General features: G+C 41.3%; 1 protein-coding gene across 1 annotated transcript in view; it reads right to left on the reverse strand.

Annotated features, from left to right (window-relative positions):
* Positions 1 to 11,982: 11,982 nt before the first annotated feature.
* LOC136876391 (leukocyte elastase inhibitor) overlaps positions 11,983 to 21,296 on the reverse strand; it is a 35,315-nt gene continuing 26,001 nt past the window's right edge. Inside the window, exons 7-8 of the mRNA XM_067150305.2 lie at positions 17,700 to 17,835; positions 11,983 to 12,290 (exon numbers count right to left, since the gene is read on the reverse strand). Coding sequence (XP_067006406.2) covers positions 12,157 to 12,290; positions 17,700 to 17,835 — 270 coding nt within the window. The 3' untranslated portion in view covers positions 11,983 to 12,156. The remainder of the gene's footprint in view (positions 12,291 to 17,699; positions 17,836 to 21,296) is intronic.

Here is a 21,296-nt window from a genome sequence, read left to right on the forward strand (position 1 = left end):
TTAAAATTCATTGACTTTTTTCACAGTTTTGCCCAGGGTAAATTTAAAAATATTTCTTAATCTACTACTGTATAGGCACTGTTTTGAGCCTAATAAAACTTCTATTCATAACATGATATTAGTAGCTACTATCTATAAACATGCAGTAATACCATAGTGGATGCTCTGGCAATAAGATGTAACTCTGACAAAAACTGTGAACAACCGTTTCCGATGTGGAATATAAGAACCAGAGCGTGATTTTATGTCTATTTTGTGTAAACGTCCTGTTCTGTGTTAGCTGGAACATTGTGATATTATTTATTGTACTAATTAACTTGCCAATTAAATTTGCATACATTTCTGTTAACGCAAATAGTTATACCATTATTACTATTCCATTATTCTATGAAGTCTTTAGATTTATTTATTAGAAACCAACAAAAATGTCACCAGCCGCTACTGCTTAACTAGGTCCTGAAGTAAGTCCTGCGGAATTGCAGCCCATGTTTGCTGTTTTGTGAGAGTCAATTCGTCCACAATACATGTTCAATGCGGGTTAGGTCCGGGAACCTGGAGGGCCAATGTAAAAGAGTAATGTCTTCGAGAGTTCGCCTGGAGGTGTGCTCAGAGTGAGGGCGGGTATGGCTTTGGTGAAACATTAGATTTTGCAACAGTCGCCATCAGAGGGACAACCACTGGATTAACAACCCTGTTCACCGTCAAGTAGTCACTGGTCCTCAACAATGACGTATGACGATTTCACATGAAAGCAAATAACTCCTCAAAATCGGACGCAGCCCTTAGTAAGGTATACCTTCCGATGAAAAATGAAATGTCGTATGACTTTTAGTGCCGGGATATCCCAGGACGGGTTCGGCTCGCCAGGTGCAGGTCTTTCTATTTGACCCCCGTAGGCGACCTGCGCGTAGTGATGAGGATGAAATGATGTTGAAGACAACACATACACCCAGTCGCCGTGCCATTGAAGTTAACCAATTAAGGTTAAAATCCCCGACCCGGCCTGGAATCGAACCCGGGACCCTCTGAACCGAAGGCCAGTACGCTGACCGTTCAGCCAACGAGTTCGATGAGTACGGATGAGCGTGTATAGGAAACTGTGTGTTATTCTGATGAAGGATAGTGTTAAGTGTTTGTGTGAGTTGCAACAAAAATAAATTAATCGTGGACGAATACAATCCCATAACCCAGGTAGAAATTGAACCAGAGGTCTGAAGGTCAAGCTATCGACCATATAGCCATGGAGCCGTGCCACTGTTTTGAATAAACGGACGGTTCAAGTAAGTGATGTGTGCGAATGACGCCTGGAATCGCGAGAATCGGTTCCTACGACTCCGAGGCCGCACTCATTGTCGCATGCGAGGTATCGGTTCCACGGTAACGTCACCAGTGTGTGCTGGGTGCACTCACTAGAGTCAAGTATAAAAGTGTGGCAAATTCGAACGTGCTATATGTAATGTTTCCTTTGTATACAGTATACTATGATATAATATCTATTTACATGAAATGTCTTATTGTTTGTTATGAATGAATTACAGTATGCCACACAATAATGAAATAAACATTTAACCTGGTAGTCTGGAAATACCATTAGACATTTCGACACTGGGTGTAGCAATCGAAGTTGTTATTTATGCTCATGCTGTACTATGCTTCAAATGTGCTTTTCAAATATCGGTAGCATAAACGTATAAAGTCTGTGGAATTATGTCACATTTATAATAAGGACACAACCTGTTTTCTGACGTACCCGTCTTCCATTACACTTCATTTGCAATGAACATTTCATACTACTACAAAATATTATTATGAAAAGCTGTCAGAATTGCTGTTTTTGTTTCCACCACTGCTTAAAAAAAATCATATCACAAGGTTGGTTCACTCCTTCCCAGATGGGAAGCAGCTCTTCGGCCAGTTGAAGGAAAGTGTACAGTAAAGAAGTCTCATAGAGTGTATGTGTAGTACATACGTAAAAATAATTTCAAAGGGTCCAGCGCAGGGGAACCGCGACCAGCAAGGGAACCCACAGGACCGAAACCGCACCACACCAACCGGGGCCGACCCCACTGGGTTCACCTTTATTGGGGTAAGTGAGAAGTATCTCGGGCACGTATTTCGAAAAGGACTGTTGACAGAAGATTACATGAGTAGTTACAGAAGTTTACACATACATAGAGAGGACAGAGGAGGAGTTTGTGTGGAGAAAGAGCGAAGAGGGATCATATATAGGGCGGAGGGACCGAGTAGGCGGACGGAGAAGGCACAGAGGAAGGAGATTGATTGTAGTGGTAGCATAGAAGGTAGTAGACGGTCGTGGAAATGTTAGTAATAGAAGTGGCCAGAAGTCGGAGAAGGTCTAGAATTGGAAGGGGCGAAAGAAAGAAAGGTTGTGTTGGAGGAGATGAATACACAGCCTGCGGTGGAGGGGGGTGGGTGGCGGGACTGATTGTGGACGAGGTGTGAAGGCGGAAGAGTGGGGGGCGACATAGGAGGGGAGCGTGAATATTCCACTCGATGATACCGACGTCGAAGGCGGACGCCAGAAGTGACCAGTTGATGGACTGCAGCATCACTAGGAAGGTGAAGTCGAACCATGAAAGTAGGGCCACGATCGTTGTTGATACGGGTGACACGGTGAGCGGTGATGCCTGTCGTAGAAAGTTCACTCAGGATATCTTCCTCCGGAATGGCAGGATCCACGCCACGGACGACACAACTGGACGACGGAAGGGGACGTTGAGTCCGAGGACTGGCGGCTGCCCGGTCAACTGTTGAGGAGGATTGTTGGTCGTGGGAGGGAGGAGTCGAGAGGGAAGTGACAGTCGTTGATGGTATGGGAGAGGAGTGGCTAGCCGTAGTATATATACTAGAAGAAGGAGAAGGAGCAGATGCAGAGGTAGTGATAGAAGTTGTAGTAGTAAGGGAAGTGGAAGGCGAGGTAGGAAGCTGTAGGGACGGCGCGGACTCAAGATGGGCAGTACGGACAGGATAGCGCAGTTGATGTATGAGGGCGTCCGGAGTAGACTCCACTGAATAACGCTTGCCACTGATGAGTGCGCCGCCCTTAAGTAGATTCTGGGTGTCGACAAATTCTTTGACGACGATCAGGACGTTCGGACCAGGTTGACCAGACTTGCTATCTTGGAGCCGAACAACATCACGGGCGGTAATATAACAAGAGTGTTGTAATTCATAACTGATGAGTTCGTCCGCATAGTGTTCGGGCACGACCTTGATGACAACAGCGTACATGGTAGGCGGGGAGGCGACAGCCAACAAGGCGTCTGCCTAGTTATTATTGATTGGGCCGGCTGAGGCTAAGACGAGAAGAGAGCCACCCAGCCGCAAAAATGAGGGCGTGACGAAGTTGAGAGAGGGATCGACCACTGCTTAACACTAGCTAAGGTTGTCTCTTTAGTACAATTGTACTTTGCTGAAATGGTAGTATTATATTATTATGTCACAGTCCATACAATTTGATTAGTTTCAAACGGAGAATCAAATATTCTGTTCAAATTACAGTCGTATTAGAGTATATAACTCCAGAACACTACAATGAGAGCGGGCATGACATGTAGAGTGAGCTGGTTATAAAACAAAACAAACTCACGAATCACATTCGTGCGGCACGCATTTACATATCTGCATCATAGATGGTGATACTAGTTCCTCGGAATCAATTCCGAAATCGGGTACCCGATTCTCCAGGCATATGACATCGACTCTTCGCAATTCCAGTCGCAACCCATCACTAGTTCAAGTTGACTGACAAGACTTCCGCAGGATAAAATCCTGATGGTGTGACAGCGCGCACGATCTCCTTCTTCAGCAACCCTTTAGCTCCTCATGGTCACCATATAATTCCATCAACTCATCTGGGTGCATTTTGCTCCCGTACGGAAGCAGAACGCTTGTAAACATCCTCACTTACTTCTATGAAGTACTTACCATGAGCTTCACGTATGGATTTTCCGTACAGCCAAAACCGAATGCTGAGAAAGAGCGCTAACGTTACGAACCATTTTTACAGCCCAATACAATCTCTAAGCATTTTCCTAACGAGAATGTGGATACTACATGATAAATAGTAGACGCCGTTAGCATTAATAGTGGAAAACTGAGTTCGTAGTCTTTAATTTGTGCACATTGTGACATTACTGAGACCATGAAACTCAGGCTCTACACATATTTATATGCACGTAGCTGAAGCCTTCTCATTACTCACCAACTGAAACAATAACAACATGTAGTCCTACGTTCGCTGCCTTCTGCATCAAGGTAAGCAGGTTCAATTAACATTCCACCGAATGTCGTGACCGTTTTTTAATTAAAGATCATTATGTCATAGGGAGCTCATTTTTACCTTATGCGCTACTGGACCATTACGGTTATAAAGAGTAGAGAATCGTCCAGTGTTAGACGAACTGCTGGACTAGTTAGCCGAATCCAGCTCAGTTCACATAGTCTGTTACGAGAACGGGCAATCAATCAATCAATCAATCAATCAATCAATCAATCAATCAATCAATCAATCAATCAATCAATCAATCAATCAATCAATCAATCAATCAATCAATCAATCAATCAATCAATGATCTGAATTTAGGTCAGCCGGCCAGGTTGTTTACCTAGCCTCTTTTATCATGTTTTCAAAGAACTTGGAGATTCTTCGAACATTTCCCTTTATAAATTACTCCAATCCTGTACTCCTCCCCCTTGAATTCCAATCGTCATTTTATGATATTTCCTACTTTTAAAAGCTCCGCTCAACCTTATTCGTCTACTAATGTCATTCCACGCCAACTCACCACTGACAGCTCGGAACATATCGCTTAGTAGACCAGCTCGTCTCCTTACTCCGTAGTCTTCCCAGCCTCAAGTTTGCAACATTTTCTTAACACTATTACTTTGTCGGAAATCACCCAGAACGAATCGTGTTGCTTTTCTTTGGTTCTTTTTGAGTTCACGTATCAAGTAGCCCTGGTGTGGTTCAATACACTGGACCATACTCTAAATCGGGTCTTACCAGAGACTTATATGCTCTCTCCCTTACAACTTTACTTCTTCTTCTTCTTCTTCTTCTTATTCATCTGCTTACCCTCCAGGGTCGGTTTTTCTCTCGGACACAGCAAGGGATCCCAACTCTACCACCTCAAGGACAGTGTCTTGGAGCTTCAGACTCTGGGTCTGAGTTACAACTGGGGAGGATGACCAGTACCTCGCCCAGGCGGCCTCACCTGCTATGCTGAACAGGAGCCTTGTGGTGGGATGGGAAGATTGGAAGGGATAGACAAGGAAGAGGGAGGAAGCGACCGTGGCCGTAAGTTAGGAGAAGTGGTAAACCACGGAAAACTACTTTCAGAATGGCTGAGGTGGGAATCGAACCCACCTCTATTCAGCTGACTTCCCGAGGCTGAGTGGACCCCGTTCCAGCCCTCGTACCACTTTTCAAATTTCGTGGCAGAGCCGGGAATCGAACCCGGGCCTCCGGGGGTGGCAGCTAATCACACTAACCACTACACCACAGAGGCGGACTACAACTTCACTACAATCTCTAAATACCTTCATAAACATGTGAAGACATCTGTAAACTTTCTTTTCAACCTCGTTAATATGATTACCCCAATGAAGATCATTCCTTATATTAACACTTAGGTTCAAAGAGTACTATTTACAAACAGGTACTATCACCCCATCAATACAGTAATTAAAACTGACAGGACTTTGCCTCTAGGTGAAACTCACAACCTGATTTTTCATCCCATTTGCCATCAAAACGTTGTCCGCTCTCAATCTCACAACATTGTCTATATCCCCCTGCAGTCGCTCATAATCCTGCAACTCATTTACTACTCTATAGACTACCGTATAACATAATCCGCAAATAGCCTTATATTCCCTTTTCCCGACTCCCTCCCCCAAGTAGTCTGTTCTGACGTGTGCAGATATACCGGGTGAGTCAGCCGCGCCTGACGTGTTATGCTGTTAGGCATCCCACCGAACGTCACTGGTGTCGTTATGGTCTATTCTCCTTTGCCGCGTACCAAGCAACAATCGCCTTTAATCACTCACTGCACTATTACCTTTGCAAAAACATGTACCGTATGCGACAAGCATTTACACAATACATCAAACTGTCATACGGTTACGTAAAAAGCTTTCAGTAAGGTATGAAATGAACGCTAAAAGCGATGGCATACTAATAGAAAACGTGTGTGCATATGTGAAGCGGAAGCAGTAATCCATCTAGTAGGCTTTCTTGAAAACTAATCGCTGGAGTCGCCGTGGTGGCATAGGTTAAGTGCGGTGCTGTTAATACAGCAGCTGCGTTTGGTAGGAAAATCGACTATCACCCCACTGACGTTCGTTCGGATGCCTGACTGGTGGTTTCGGATATACACAAAATCGACGAATATACCTAAATCGAAAATATAGATTACCACTGGGTTCCTTTGGTGGTTATTATTAATGGCGTGTGGCCTCCGAAGAGGCCTGGTGCAGGTCTTTCGAGCTGACGCCGTATGGAAGATCTGTGTGACTATGACGATGGGGCCCTACCTATGATGAATTATAATGATGAAGGCGGCACACACACCTAGTCCCCGAGCCGTCGGAATTAACCAATGAAGATTAAAATCCCTGACCCGGCCTGGAATCGAACCCAGGAACCTATTGACCAAAGGCCAGCAAGCTATCCATTTAGCCATGGAGCCGGACACCTTGATAGCGAGACCTAGTGTTTATAGTGCACTTTGTCGCCCTGGTATGGGCTAGAACATTGACCTGTCTCAATCCGATCCTTGGCTTTGACTATATGAAAGTGACAGTGTTGTGAGCGATTCCTTATGCAGCCAGTCTCTGTTATGAGTGGTGTGAAAATGTAATTCATACAGTCGGTTGGTGCATGCATTTCAGCGGGCTTGGTAGACTGATATGTAATAGCAACTTGAGGTTTGTGGAAAGCAACGGGAAACTTCCTCACTCTTCATTTTCCTAGGAGGTCTCTTCATTGACGCCTAGGCCATCCAAGACAACTGATGGCGGAGCCGGTGAGGATGAAGTCAACCTTCGTGCTGAATATCCAACATGCACACACACACACACACATACTGAGGTCATATGGTGACGATGCGATTATACTAGGAAAGGGCTGAGAAGGAAGCGACAGCTGCGTTAAAGGTAAGATCCCTTCAATTTCCTGGTGTCAACATGAGATACTAAGAGAAGTATTTTCAGGGCTGCTGACAGTGGGGTTCAAACCCATCGTCTCCCGAATGCAAGCTTACAGTTACATGCCTGAGACGCGCAGCCAAAAATCGAAGATGCGATATAATTTCCATTTATTTATCGATAACTTATGGCACGATTGGGGTGCTGCAAAACACATTTATAAAGCAGAAATAATATATCATTTTCCGTCATTGCAGTCATAAGAAGACAGAAAAGACCGAGCTAGTTGGCTACGCGGTTTAGACTACTTAGCGTTGAGGTTGTATTCTGGACATATTGGGTTCGAATCCCGCTGTCGGCAGCCCTGAAGATTGTTTTCCGTGGTTTCCCATTCTCACACCAGGCAACTGCTTGGTCTGTATTTTAATTAAGTGCTAGTCATCATGGTGAGTATGACACAATCAGTTCTTTGAATGAAACGTATTTTTCTTTTAGAAGTTCAAAAATCGTTGACCTGAGGGATTCATTGGATTTGTCATGTAAATGGGAGGCAAGAATATATTTCTAGTACCAGTTTCAGTCTTCTTCGTTTTCTCAGTATCGTTGAGAAAGGGCAAATAACTCGCAGTTGATTATAATTCGAACTCATGTCGATATATGGAACTGTGTGCGTCAACAGCTGAAACAACTGCATCGAGTAAAGTGTTAGGTAAATACGGAAACCTTACGAAAAGTAGAACACTGTTTCGATCTACGGATACGGGCCAGATATTCTTCACGCAAGAGTGTATAGCTTTCTGTGTTACTTCCAAATGCTTCATCTAAGTTTACGATTTTTGAGATGACATGAACGCGTCCATGTTCTTATTGGATTCTGCATTTGGTAACAGAACGTCATCTCTCGCGACTAAATAAAACAACAAATGAGCGTTAGTCCGCCTCTGAGAGGTAGTGGTTAGCGCAATTAGCTGCCACCCCCGCAGGCCCGGTTCGGTTCCCGGCTCTGCCACGAACTTTGAAAAGTGGTACGAGGACGGGAACGGGGTCCACTCAGCCTTGGGAGGTAGTAGATAGGGTTCGATTCCCACATCAGCTGTCCTCGAAGTATTTTTCCGTGGTTTCCCACTTCTCCTCCAGGCAAATGCCGGGATGGTACCTAACTTAAGGCCATGGCAGCTTCCTTCCCTATTCCTTGCCTATCCCTTCCAATCTTCCCATTCCCCACAAGGTCGTTGCTCAGCATAGCATGTGAGGCCACCTAGGCGAGGTACTGGTTCTCCTCCCCAGTTTAATCGCGGACCAGATGTCTCACACTCCAAGACACTGCTCTTGAGGCAGTAAAGTTGGGATCCCTCGCTGAGACCGGGACAAAAAGCTAACCCTGGAAGTTAAACGTTTAATGAGATGAAATGAACGTTAGCTTCCCTTTATGGCCGAAGAATGCACCAAGTAAGAAAATTTCTTTCAAGAATTCTTTCAAATTTATGAGGGAAAATGTTACCTAATGTTATAGAACATATCGTACGTTGGATACATGTTAGGTCACACTGCTTGACCTGGCAGCGCGGTCAGATTACTTTGCTTCCCCTACCTTAGCCTCCCTGCATAACTCCGCGTTTAGTGATAAATACTGTGAGACCACTCAGCGGGACGAGTTCACTTAATCCATACAATAAAGTCATTCCCAAAAGTGTTAGGATAGTTAAGGCTTCACATTCACAAAGTAGCCTACAGGTATATCTACTTTATGATGTCTACTACAAGAGGGATTCTCAGTGATACACGAGTTTGTTGTGTTGCGTATCTTCCAAAACGTAAGGGGCGAGCGGGCAACATTTCAGTCCGCAAAACCAATGAGCAGATCGGTTTTTCCATTTCAGATTTCTTCTACTCATATGTAACAGTTTATCTGCCTTACTTTCAATTAGCTCATTTATAATGATATATTGCATACTTGGACCCTTCAGGACCTGGTATGAATGTCGATCATTCATTCTCTGACCTTTGCCTTAACTGTTCAAAATAATGGCTCAAGTCCTGTGAACACATTTCACAATTGTCAGTCCTTTCATTGCCCTGAATTCCTTCATGTCCCAGCACTCACATCAGCTTAAGTGAATTGTGTTTCATGAGTGTATCTAGACATTTATTTCGGCTGAAATTTACCTCTGTAAAGCATAGTCGATCCAAAGTTGACCATGACATCTTTTATTGAGCTCAGACATGCCAAAATGTATCTAAAATTTAAATATTATCTTTAAGAATGGAACCGGTACTCAATGTCTGTTCTTTATTAAAAATTCATATTTCTCTCTGTGGAAAATCAATTGGGACTGAAAGGGTGAGTCTATCGAAGTTTTCCCTCAACATTTTCCCGAGTTTGATGTTTGAAACTAATTTGGACCTTCGTGAAACCCGTACGAATACTATAATTTATTGTTTTGAAAAATAAATTTCCCACTTGATGAACAAATGCTTACGGTTGCGTACTTATGCTGCTTTCCTTCTTCTTATTTTTCCCTGGACTTTTTCACATTGACTGTGTTCAGAACTAGTGTGGATTACGTGTAGTTTTACGGCCGTATGCCCTTCATCACATCAATCCTATAATGAGATATATTTACCACTGTGTGTTTCTGTGGTTGTTGGTAAGGTGACATGCATTTGAGTGAAGGAAGAGTATGTATTAAGACGAACATAAACACCCAGACCCCGAGCTATAATAATTGAACAAACGTGGGTAAAATCTCCAGCGTTTTCAGGAATCGAACTTGGGGACCTCTGAACCGAAAGCAGCTACGCTGACCATTCAGCCAAGGACTTACGCTCTTTTCCTTTTAAGCGCCAAATTTAAATCTCTCTGCCTCGGTCCCCTCAATCTGTTCTAGGTGATTTCGATTTTTGTAGGGATCTTGAGGCATCAGGTTTGAAGTTTCAATGGTCACTGAAGTGCCTCGTTAATTAATGTCTGATTAATTAATGTTATATCCTTATATACTTCGACTACGCGTCATTAGTATATATAGTTTACAGTATTAATTACTGTACATTTTGTATAATTCATCTTCAGGAATAAATTATTTTATAAAATTTATATTGAAAATTTTTGCCTGTTTTTACCGTTCAGTACATTGACTAGTTTCGTTATTGTTCCGCTCCTAGTGTCAATTTCATCCCATAGAATTGAGTAAACAAAAACAGAGGATGCTGCTGCACGAACGTTTCGCGGAAGAGCAAGAGTGCGAAGAAAGATGAGCATTTGCATTTAGTAAATAAAAATAAATGTTCAGAATATTCGATTTATTCACCGGTCGTTATCCCTAGATATTTATACTGATGAAGTAACGAGTTGAAAGTATCAAAATTACCTTCAAGAAAAGAAGCAGAATTTACAGTTTTAATACCAATAGAATAAGAGGTAACATTAGAATTATTGGCGAGTATAATCCTACTGGAAATACAGTTAAATGAAATTTCTCTAATTGAATAGAATTTTTTAGTGTAGTTTAGAGAATGGATGAGATCATTGATCCCTCTGGTACTCCCCCGGTATAATATTCAGGATGAACCATCGTACATTTGAATAATACGAAATAATAATAATAATAATAATAATAATAATAATAATAATAATAATAATAATAATAATAATAATAATAATAATAATAATAATAATAATAATAATAATAATAATGTTCGCCTCTGTGGTGTAGGGCTTAGTGTGATTAGCTGCCAGTCCCGGAGACCCGGGTTCAATTCCCGGCTCTACCATGAAATTTGAAAAATAGCACGAGGGCTGGAAGGGGGTCCACTCAACCTCGGGGAGTCAACAATCATGAGTGGAGGGGGTTCGATTCCCTCCTCAGCTATCCTCGAAGTGGTTTTCCGTGGTTTTCCACTTCTCCTCCAGGCAAATGCCGGGATGGTACCTAACTTAAGGCCATGGCCGATTCCATGCCTATCCCTTCCGATCTTCCCATTCCCCTACAAAGCCGCTGTTCAACATAGCAGGTGAGGCACGCCTGAGCGAGGTACTGGTCTTCTTTCCCAGTTGTATTCCCAACCCAAATTATCACGCTCCAGGACCCTGCCCTTGAGGAGGTAGGGGTGGGATCCCTCGCTGAGTCCGAGGGAAAAACCAACCCTGGGCGGTACACAGATTAATAATAATAATAATAATAATAATAATAATAATAATAATAATAATAATAATAATAATAATAATAATAATAATAGCACTATATGCAGTCGCTTAAGTGCGGCCAGTATCCAGTATTCGGGAGATAGTAGGCTCGAACCCCACTGTCGGCAGCCCTGAAAGTGGTTTTCCGTGGTTTCCCATTTTCACACCAGGCAAATGCTGGGGCTGTACCTTAATTAAGGCCACGGCCACTTCCTTCCCACTCCCTGCCCTTCCCTGTCCCATCGTCGCCATAAGACCTATCTGTGTCGGCGCGACGTAAAGCAACTAGCAAAAAAAAAAAAAAAAAATAGCACTATATGTGTGAATCGTGACTATCTTCTTTATTTCAGCCGAAAACTAAGCAAGGGACATGAATAGCCTTGATGTATGTTCAGGATCAAATAATCGTCAGTACGTTACCATTGAGCACGTCGAACGTATACTTACGGAACATTGAATTTTTGAATTACATTTCCTAGTTAATGAAATTAATTTAGATTACATAATAATATATCTACCTTATTAACCGTAAAAGGAACAGTGGATAGTGGGATATTACAAGCTATGGAACTACACAGATCTCAAGAGGGTTTGGACAGACTATAGTCTGAGAAATGGTGCCACGGTCACATTCATTCCTTACATTTTGATGTGTTCTTTATGTAAGTATTTTTAATCTGTCATTTTAATACATCGATATCTGTGTTTTGTTTCGATTCAGGGAGGAATAACGTAATTTTGGCAAAAGTAAGGGAGTTTTATCTTCTTGACAGTGTTGTATTGATATACTGTACGTGCCTCCACTATTGCGGTTGTAAAACTCGTCCCATGAACAAGATGGTGTCCGCTGGTTCATCGACGATCATGAACATGAAGGGGTGGTCAGCCTTGAAAACCTTTGGGGGTGGTGGAAGGGATATTGCAATTCCTCCTGCGGCTGAAACAAGAAAATAATACACAATTTTAGATAATCATACATGCAAAGCTAGTAGTTAAAAATGAATTACTAGGGTCAATATTATTATTTTTCGCTATTTGCTTTACGTCGCACCGACACATATAGGTCTTGTGGCGACGATGGGATAGGAAAAGCCTAGGAATGGGAAGGAAGCAGCCGTGGCCTTAATTAAGGTACAGCCCCAGCATTCGCCTGGTGTGAAATGGGAAACCACGGAAAACCATCCACAGGACTGCCGACAGTGGGATTCGAACCCACTATCTCCCGGATGCAAGCTCACAGCTGCGCGACTTTAAGCGCACGGCCAACTCGCCCGGTCAATAATAATAGGGAGTGGGTAAAGGTCAGAGGAGATAAACGGAGAAACAGTGAAGGGAGTAAGCTATATTTTCCCTACTTGTTTAAAGTCGCATTAACACTTCGAAGATTTTTGTAGCAGCTATAATTGATGACTTCCCCGGAATGAGGGAGGATCTAATCAACAAATTTTTGAAAAGTGAGATTTCAGTGGAAGTACAGTGTATAATCATGCCTATATGCTGTGGTGTCATCTTACGTCTTACTTTAGAACTTCAAGCCGGTTTGCAGCCAGCAGAACATGTCCTCCGTGGTGTAAGGATGGAACATCAGTCAAGATGGTGTACAGTGCTTGAGTTGGCTCATCACCAGTTGTAATGGATCATTTAAATAAAGGCCGTGGAGGAAATTATATCTATTTTTTGAAATATTTTCTTTACATTTTTATTGTAATTATTGTTATTTTTACACTAATATTATGGGTAGCAGTTTTGTTCCAGTGCATGTACAGGATTTCACTTCTGTTATGTACAAACGTAAGATATTTTTTTTTGCTAGGGGCTTTACGTCGCACCGACACAGATAGGTCTTATGGCGACGATGGGATAGGAAAGGCCTAGGAGTTGGAAGGAAGTGGCCTTAATTAAGGTACAGCCCCAGCATTTGCCTGGTGTGAAAATGGGAAACCACGGAAAAACATTTTCAGGGCTGCCGATAGTGGGATTCGAACCTACTATCTCCCGGATGCAAGCTCACAGCCGCGCGCCTCTACGCGCACGGCCAACTCGCCCGGTAAACGTAAGATAAAGGCTACTTGCAGATTATTTTCCATTGTATTACTTCCCATTCATACATTATTTTTAAAACCATAAGTTTTAATAATAATAATAATAATCTATATACATAAAATCATAATGACCATGTGTCAGTATATTGACTATTTTGGCGGAATTTTCATTGTTATCCGTTTGAGGTGTGATAATGTTTTTTTTAGCTTTGGTGGCTGTTGGTTTGTGTGAGCTCTTTTAACTTGAAAACCACTGGATATAATTCTACCAAACTTCATATTTAGAATCCACCTGTCCTAGGATTGGTTTTAGGGCCAATAATGTTTTTAAATCACTGAACTGATTGGGGATTTATACGAAACGGAAACCATGATTTTGCACTCCCACAAAATACACACCACCAAACTTAATGGAAATCAACCCGTCTTAAAGGAAATCAATTTGTAAAACTTTTTTCTCAGTGCATAATTTCGATACGAGGATTAATAAGGAAGATATCATTAAAGGACCATTTTTTACTCTACGTTCGAGCGGACTTTGCCTAAAAGCGGGCCCGTGTAAAGCATATTTCTTATAACTGCAAAACTACTGGAAATATGTTAACCAAACTCCATATTTAGCATCCCCCTGTCCAAAGGTAGCCTTTATGGTTCATAGCATTTCAAGTACCCGAAGTGGACTGGGGGTTTATATGAAACCGAAACAGTGATTTTACTCTCCCACAAAATATAGCAAACCAACCTGGGTGAGAATCTACCAACCTTGATGGAAATCCATTTATAAAACTTTTTCGTCATGTGCACTTTATTTCATAGAATGATTAATAAAGGAGATGTCATTACCGGACGGTGTTATAAGCTAAGTCCAGTGGAAATAGCTCAAAAGGTGTTCTACGTGGAGCAGATTCCTTTTCTATGTAAATAATATCGTAACGATCGTGTGTTTGTACACTGACTATTTTGGCAAAATTTTCATTCAGTTATCTGTTTCAGGTATAATAATGACCATCTGCATATTTGTTTTAGCTTTAGTGTGTGTTTGTTTGTTTGTCTGAGTTCTTCTAACCTGAAAACCACTGGATATATTTCTACCAAACTTCATATTTAGATTCCACCTGTCCTAGGGTTGGTTTTAAGGGCCAATATTGTTTCTAAATTCCTAAACTGACTGGGGGTTTATCCGAAACCAAAACCGTAATTCTGCACTCCCACAAAAATATACAACCAAACATATTGGAATTCGACCTGCCTTAATGGAAATCAATTTTTTCTCATGTGCATCATTTCGATACGAGAATTAATCAGGGAGATATCATTAACGGACTGTTTTTCACTCTAAGTTCGATCGGAATTAGCCTAAAAGCGGGTCTGTGTAAAGCATATTTCTTATAACTGTAAAACTATTGGAAATATTTTAAGCAAACTTCATAGTTATCATCCCCCTGTCCTAGGGTAGCTTTTAAGGTCCATAGGATTTCAAATACCCGGAGTGGACTAGGGGTTTATAGGAAACTGGGAAAGTGATTTCACTCTTCCACAAAATATAGCAGACCAACCTGGATGGGAATCAACCAACCTTTATGGAAATCCATTTTTAAAACATTTTCGTAATGTGCACTTTTCGATTGGATGATTAATAATGGAGATATCATTACCGGACGGTTTTATAAGCTAAGTCTAGTGACCTTTTGATGAGTGCGCATGGCATACGTATTTGACCGGTAAAAAACCTTTGGGGAGTAAGATATTTTTAAAAAATATATTACAATAAATGTATTTATTAATACTTTGGGAGATTTTGAGAAACATGAAAAGACATTTTGGATAAAAAAAGCACTGTCATTTTAAAGCTTTTTAACATATCACCTTCACTAATATATCTATTTAGTTCTTCTATAATAGCATCACTCGCGTCCAGAAACTCCATAGTATCACTTGTAATTTACGAAAACCAGAAATATTCATAGCTACGGAAAGCACAAACAACTATCCACATCGGCGGCAATCGTACCACTGCTGTCACCTGTAGGCTAAAGGCGCGCCAAACTGTTACACTGCAGGGAGTATTCGCATTTCCGTGTGAGACCACCACCATACAGAACTAGGATATGTACAGCGACACTATTCGAATAACTGAAAAAGTTCCGGAAAACGCCGCCAGATTTCATATTACGTCAGTAAGCAATTAAATTCGCAGTGCTAGTCTAAAACGGCATATGCCGTGCGCACTCTATTGACTGTCCTTAGGTGCACTCGTAAACAGGTTATAGGAAACTAGAACAGTGATTTCACTCTTCTACAAAATATAGCAGACCAACTTGTATGGGAATTGATCAACCTCGATGGAAATCAATTTTTAAAACATTTTCGTCATGAGCACTTTTTCGATAGGGTGATTAATAATGAGTCTGAGCCACACACCTCTGTAAATTTTCGTTCTAAGTGATGTATGTGCTGCGGGTCGGTATTTATCTCCTAAACATTGTCACGTACCGGTATTTCGAGGTGCATTATCCATTTCAGTTGTAATAATTACCGTCTTCATATTTTTTAGCTTCGGTGTTTGTCTATTTGTCCATTTTTTAGTTTTTCTTTGTAGATTTGTCTATTCGTCCGTTTGTTGAGTTCTTATAACTTTATATCTGTCTTGGCTAGGTATAAGGGTCTCAATATTATTTCTAATTTCCGAATTGGTTTGGTGGTTTATAGTAAGTCGTAACATTTATTTTACCCTCCCACAAAGTACACATGCCCAACCTTAATGAAAAATGGAAGTCAATATCTAGAAATGTTTTTCTTATGCGCACCTTTCCGGTAGGAGGATAACAAGGTAGTTATCATAATTAATGGACTGTTTTACAGGCTGCCATGTCATTTAAAGTAGGGTTACATTCTTTAATTAAAGAGTAATTTTACTCTTTTCGATAGAACAGACAATAAGAGAGGTTAACGTCAACGATTAGTTCCATGAGTCTTTAGGCACATTGCCACTCCGAGTTTCAGATGAACAATAATATGTAACCGAGAAATAGGGATAATTACGCACAACTTCGAACCAGAAACCGTATCGTTCAATAAACTCTGTGATCTACACCATTCTGTCTCCACTTTGCTCAGCTTTATCGTACCTCACGTTACGCCGAGGTACCGGAATTTATTTCCGCAGGAGCGTAAATCTACCCACACGGGGCTGAGGTATTTGAGCACCTTCAAATACCACCGGACTGAGCGAAGTTGGGGTAAAAAGGCCAGCGCATCAACCGTCTGAACCACTCACCTCTGTAAATTTTCGTTCTAAGTGATATATGTGCTGCGGGTCGGTATTTATCTCCTTAACATTGTCACATACCGGTATTTCGAGGTGCATCGATGATATGTAGAAAATTTAATTTTATTTCAAGGCCAACCGTTTGCCCATTACTTTAGTTACTTCAGGAAAAAAATTACCCAAATTTGGAACATACTCCTGTAAAATTCCTCACTAGTTCGAGTCGGTGAAAGGTTTTATAATAAAAAATGATCCCTTGCGTGATTCGGGACTTCGTTCCCAAGTTTTAGCTCACTATTTTACAATTTTTGCTTTACGTCGTACCGACACAGATAGGTCTTATGGCGATGATGGGGGTAGGAAATGGCTAAGAGTTGGAAGGAAGCGGCCGTGGCCCTAATTAAGGGACATCCCCAGTATTTGCCGGGTGTGAAAATGGGAAATCGCGGAAAACCATCTTCAGGGCTGTCGACAGTGGGGAGTTTTAGCTCAATCGCTCCAATAGCTTTAGAGCCTATCCAGAATAAACAAACAAACAAACAAACAGACAAACAAACAAACAAACAAACAAACAAACAAACAAACAAACAAACAAACAAGGAGACAGACATCATCTTAATTTTTAATAGTATAGATGTGAATGGACCGAGCTCGATAGCTGAAGTGCGGCCAGTATCCAGTATTCGGGAGATAGTAGGTTCGAACCCCACTGTCGGCAGCCCTGAAAATGGTTTTCCGTGGTTTCCCCATTTTCACACCAGGCAAATGCTGGGGCTATACCTTAATTAGGGCCACGGCCGCTTCCTTCCCACTCCTAGCCATTTTTCCTGTCCCATCGTCGCCATAAGACCTATGTGTGTCGGTGCGACGTAAAGCAACAAGCAAAAAAAAAAAAAAAAAAGTTGTGAATGGAGGAGAAGTTGAAGAGGGTGTCTGATTAATTTGATTGAAGTGCGAACTTCGCCACTCCTGGTGCTGGGAAAGCTGCCTACTTCAGCACTTACTGGATAATTATAATGAAGCAACTGTCAAGTACCTGTAGCTGATGCAGCCTCCGTGCCCTCCTCATTGACTTCTATGAAGGCTTTTTGTAGAACTTTGTTCACGTAAATGGCGTCATCAGTCATCCCAGAGAAATCAGCTCCAGGTCTCAGTATTTCACTCAATCCAAGCTAAAGGAACAGAGAAAGAGCATTTGCTTCAGAAGCCATACATTCTCAGTCTTTCCAAGTTCATATAATTTTAAAGTTTTTCAATCTGTCGAACACTAATTATAACACTGCAAAAAACGCACTATTAAACAAAGAATGACATGTGTTTCTTTCTTGGAAGAACACCAACAGATTATATCAAATCACACTTCTTAAATTGACGAAAATTGTTCAGAAATGTACAAACATTTATGTATACATTCAGTTTATACCCTTTAAGACTTGAAAGTTAGAACTTAGCGTAATTATGTGCTCCAGTAGTACGTTTTCACTCCTTGCCTAGTCTAACAAAGACCGGATGAGATGGTTGCACGGTTAGGAGCGCGCAGCTGTGACCTTGAATCCGGGATATAGTGGGTTCGAAACCCACTGTTGGCAGCCCTGAAGATATTTTCCTTGGTTTCCCATTTTCTTACCAGGACATGGCGACTTTCTACCCATTCCTAAGCCTTTCCTACCCCCATCATCGCCATAAGACCTATCTGTGTCGGTGCGACGTAAAGCAAATAGCAAAAGAAGAAAAGTGCAACAAAAAGTGTGAGGTAGTGCACGCTCTGTCACTGGTGCGAGACCAGCTGGCTAATTTGTCGACAACTCTCTGTACTTTTAGATTCTGTATTAATTTTCTGGAAGTGGTTTAACGTCCCACTAACACATCGAAGGTTTTCGGCTATGGAAGAACGGAAAAGGGCTAGGATTTTGAAGGTAGCTGCCGTGGCGTTAATTAAGGTACAGCCCCAGCACTTGCCTGGTGTGAACATGGGAAAGCATGGAAAATCATCTTCAGGGCTACCGACAATGGAATTCGAACCTACCATCTCCCGAATGCAAACTCATAGCTTCGCGACCCTTACTTCACGGCAAACTCTCTTGGTGCTTTATTAATGTTATTACTGTTATATTTGAACCACCTGCGTTTTGCCGATGACATTGTGCTCATAAGTGAAAATCTAGATGAGCTAGAAAGCATGATCCAAGAATTAAAAACTGCCTCTGCTAAGATTGGTTTGGAAATGAACATTAATAAAACGAAAATACTAAGCCCAGACAGTCGACCACTTAAAATGGGAAACCAATATATAGAAGCTGTCGATGAGTACATCTATCTTGGACACAAGATAAAACTTGGAAAAGACAACCAACGTGCATAAATTCCTCGCAGAATAGGTATGAGTTGGACTGCATTCCAAAAACTAAGCTTCATCCTCACAAACAAGGATGTTCCAATTAACCTGAAGACCAATGTTTATAATACGTGCGTGCTTCCAGTTACTACTTATGGTCTGGAAACGATGACTCTGACGAAGGAAAGTGCTCGCAAGCTTCAGCGAACACAACGAGCCATGGAGCGACAGATGCTAGGGATCAGCCTTAGGGATAAGATCCGTTCAGAGGACATCAGGAGAAGAACTAATGTAACAGACATCCTAGAGAGAGTAGCAGGACTAAAATGGCAATGGGTAGGACACGTAGCTCGACAAGACTACAACAGGTGGACCTCTAGGATTGTTCACTGGAGACCATGGGAACACAAGAGAGGCATTGGAAGACCCCAGAAGAGATGGCTCGACGACATAAAGCTGTTGGCTGGAACACGCTGCTCAGACGGTTGAGGTGCTAACCTGGAAGAGGCTTATATCCAGCAGTGGATTGAAATAGGCTAGAAAAGGAGAAGAAGAATAAGAATAAGAAATAGTTATTTTTTACGTCCTACTAACTACTTTTTGGCGGTTTTCAGAGACGCCGATGTGCCTGAAATTTGTCCTGCAGTTATTCCTTTACATGCCAGTAAATCTACCGACACGAGGCTGACGTATTTGAGCACCTTCAAATACCACCGGACTGAGCCAGGATCGAACCCGCCAAGTTGGGGATCAGAAGGTTAGCACCTCAACCGTCTGAGCCACTCATCCCGGCTTTATTATTATTATTATTATTATTATTATTATTATTATTATTATTATTATTATTATTATTATTATTATTATTATTATATTTTTGCCTTTTATGGTGAGGTGTAGTATTTACAGTGCGCTGTGTCTTCTGGTATGAGCTAGAATAAATTTGTTACTTTCATTGGCCTGTCTCAGTCTCATCCTTGGCTTTGACAATATGAAAGTGACTGAGTTATGAGTGATGCTAATAATACCATTCCTTATGCAGCCAGTCCCTCTTATGAATGGTGTGAAAATATCACTTATGGGGTTGGTTGGTGCATGCATTTCAGTGGGGTTGGCAGACTGATATGTAATAACAACAACAACAACAACAACAACTGCTCGCTTAGTGAGGAAAGCAACGGGAAAGTTCCTCACTCCTTATTTCCCTAGTACTCCTCTATAGTGATTCCTAGGCTATGGCAGTTTTTGGTGGAACTGTGGAGGATCAAACCAGCCTTCGGGCTGAATACCCAACATACATATAATATTTTAATTGTTTTCTAAAATCCATAGGGGTTGTTTCAATGAGCATTTAATGGGTTGGCTAGTTTACCCGTAGTTTTCCCTTACCGTACGTCATTTTAGGTGCATTTTCCGGTGCCGCCAATGTCATTCGTGGAAGTGAATTTGTAGTTTTATTATTACTGTACTATTATGGCTTCCCTCTTAACAAATTTCCAATTTAAGATTAAGTGGAGATGGAATACTTAAAATATAATAATATTTTGACATTTTTACATTCTCAACTTATAAAAAGTATATAGGTATAGTTTACTGATTAAATTCATGTATCACTTGATATAAACCAATTATGAAACAAAATTTTCGACGTTTATCGTGTTACAGTTAAAATTAATTTATGCACGCTTCCCTTGAAATTGTAGATTCCTAGATCAATTCACAGAAGTCATTATAGTTTCCACAGATTTTTAGAGACAACTGACTTACTCAAGTTGGTAATATTGCCTTAGCAATTATGGTTGCCTAGAGTGCGGTACTTAATTTCTAATTCAGTGCTTCTTTGTCTGAGTACTTTTCTAGAATTGGACACTTTCTCTATAACAGGTACCTAGGCATATATCACAAGCTACTGAACGGATAATATTGAAATTTTTATTAATGCCTTATAAAATTTGAAGAATCTAATGTGAAAATGTCCAAAATTGTAAATTTTCATATTTAGAATTTGATTTCAATTAATAGTAAATCCTTACTCCAGGAAGGATCTAAAACAAATTCTAAGCTAAATACACTTCACTCAAAATACAGTTAGTTTCAGGCATTCAAAAGCCCTAACTCCCTCACTTTGGCTTCTTTCATTCTCTAGTTTCTTTTGTATTTGTAGGCAGATCTCATCATTTTCCCATTCATAGGCGTAGTTTTCTTCCCTGTGGGTCATTATTACATGAAAAAGAAACTCTAAGATATTCAGATAGATTGATTCTGCGTAAAAATGATTCGGGTAGAGTTTGAGGTGATTTT

The sequence above is a fragment of the Anabrus simplex genome, chromosome 6 (genome assembly GCF_040414725.1).
Source record: "Anabrus simplex isolate iqAnaSimp1 chromosome 6, ASM4041472v1, whole genome shotgun sequence".
NCBI classification, from domain to species: Eukaryota; Metazoa; Arthropoda; class Insecta; order Orthoptera; family Tettigoniidae; genus Anabrus; species Anabrus simplex.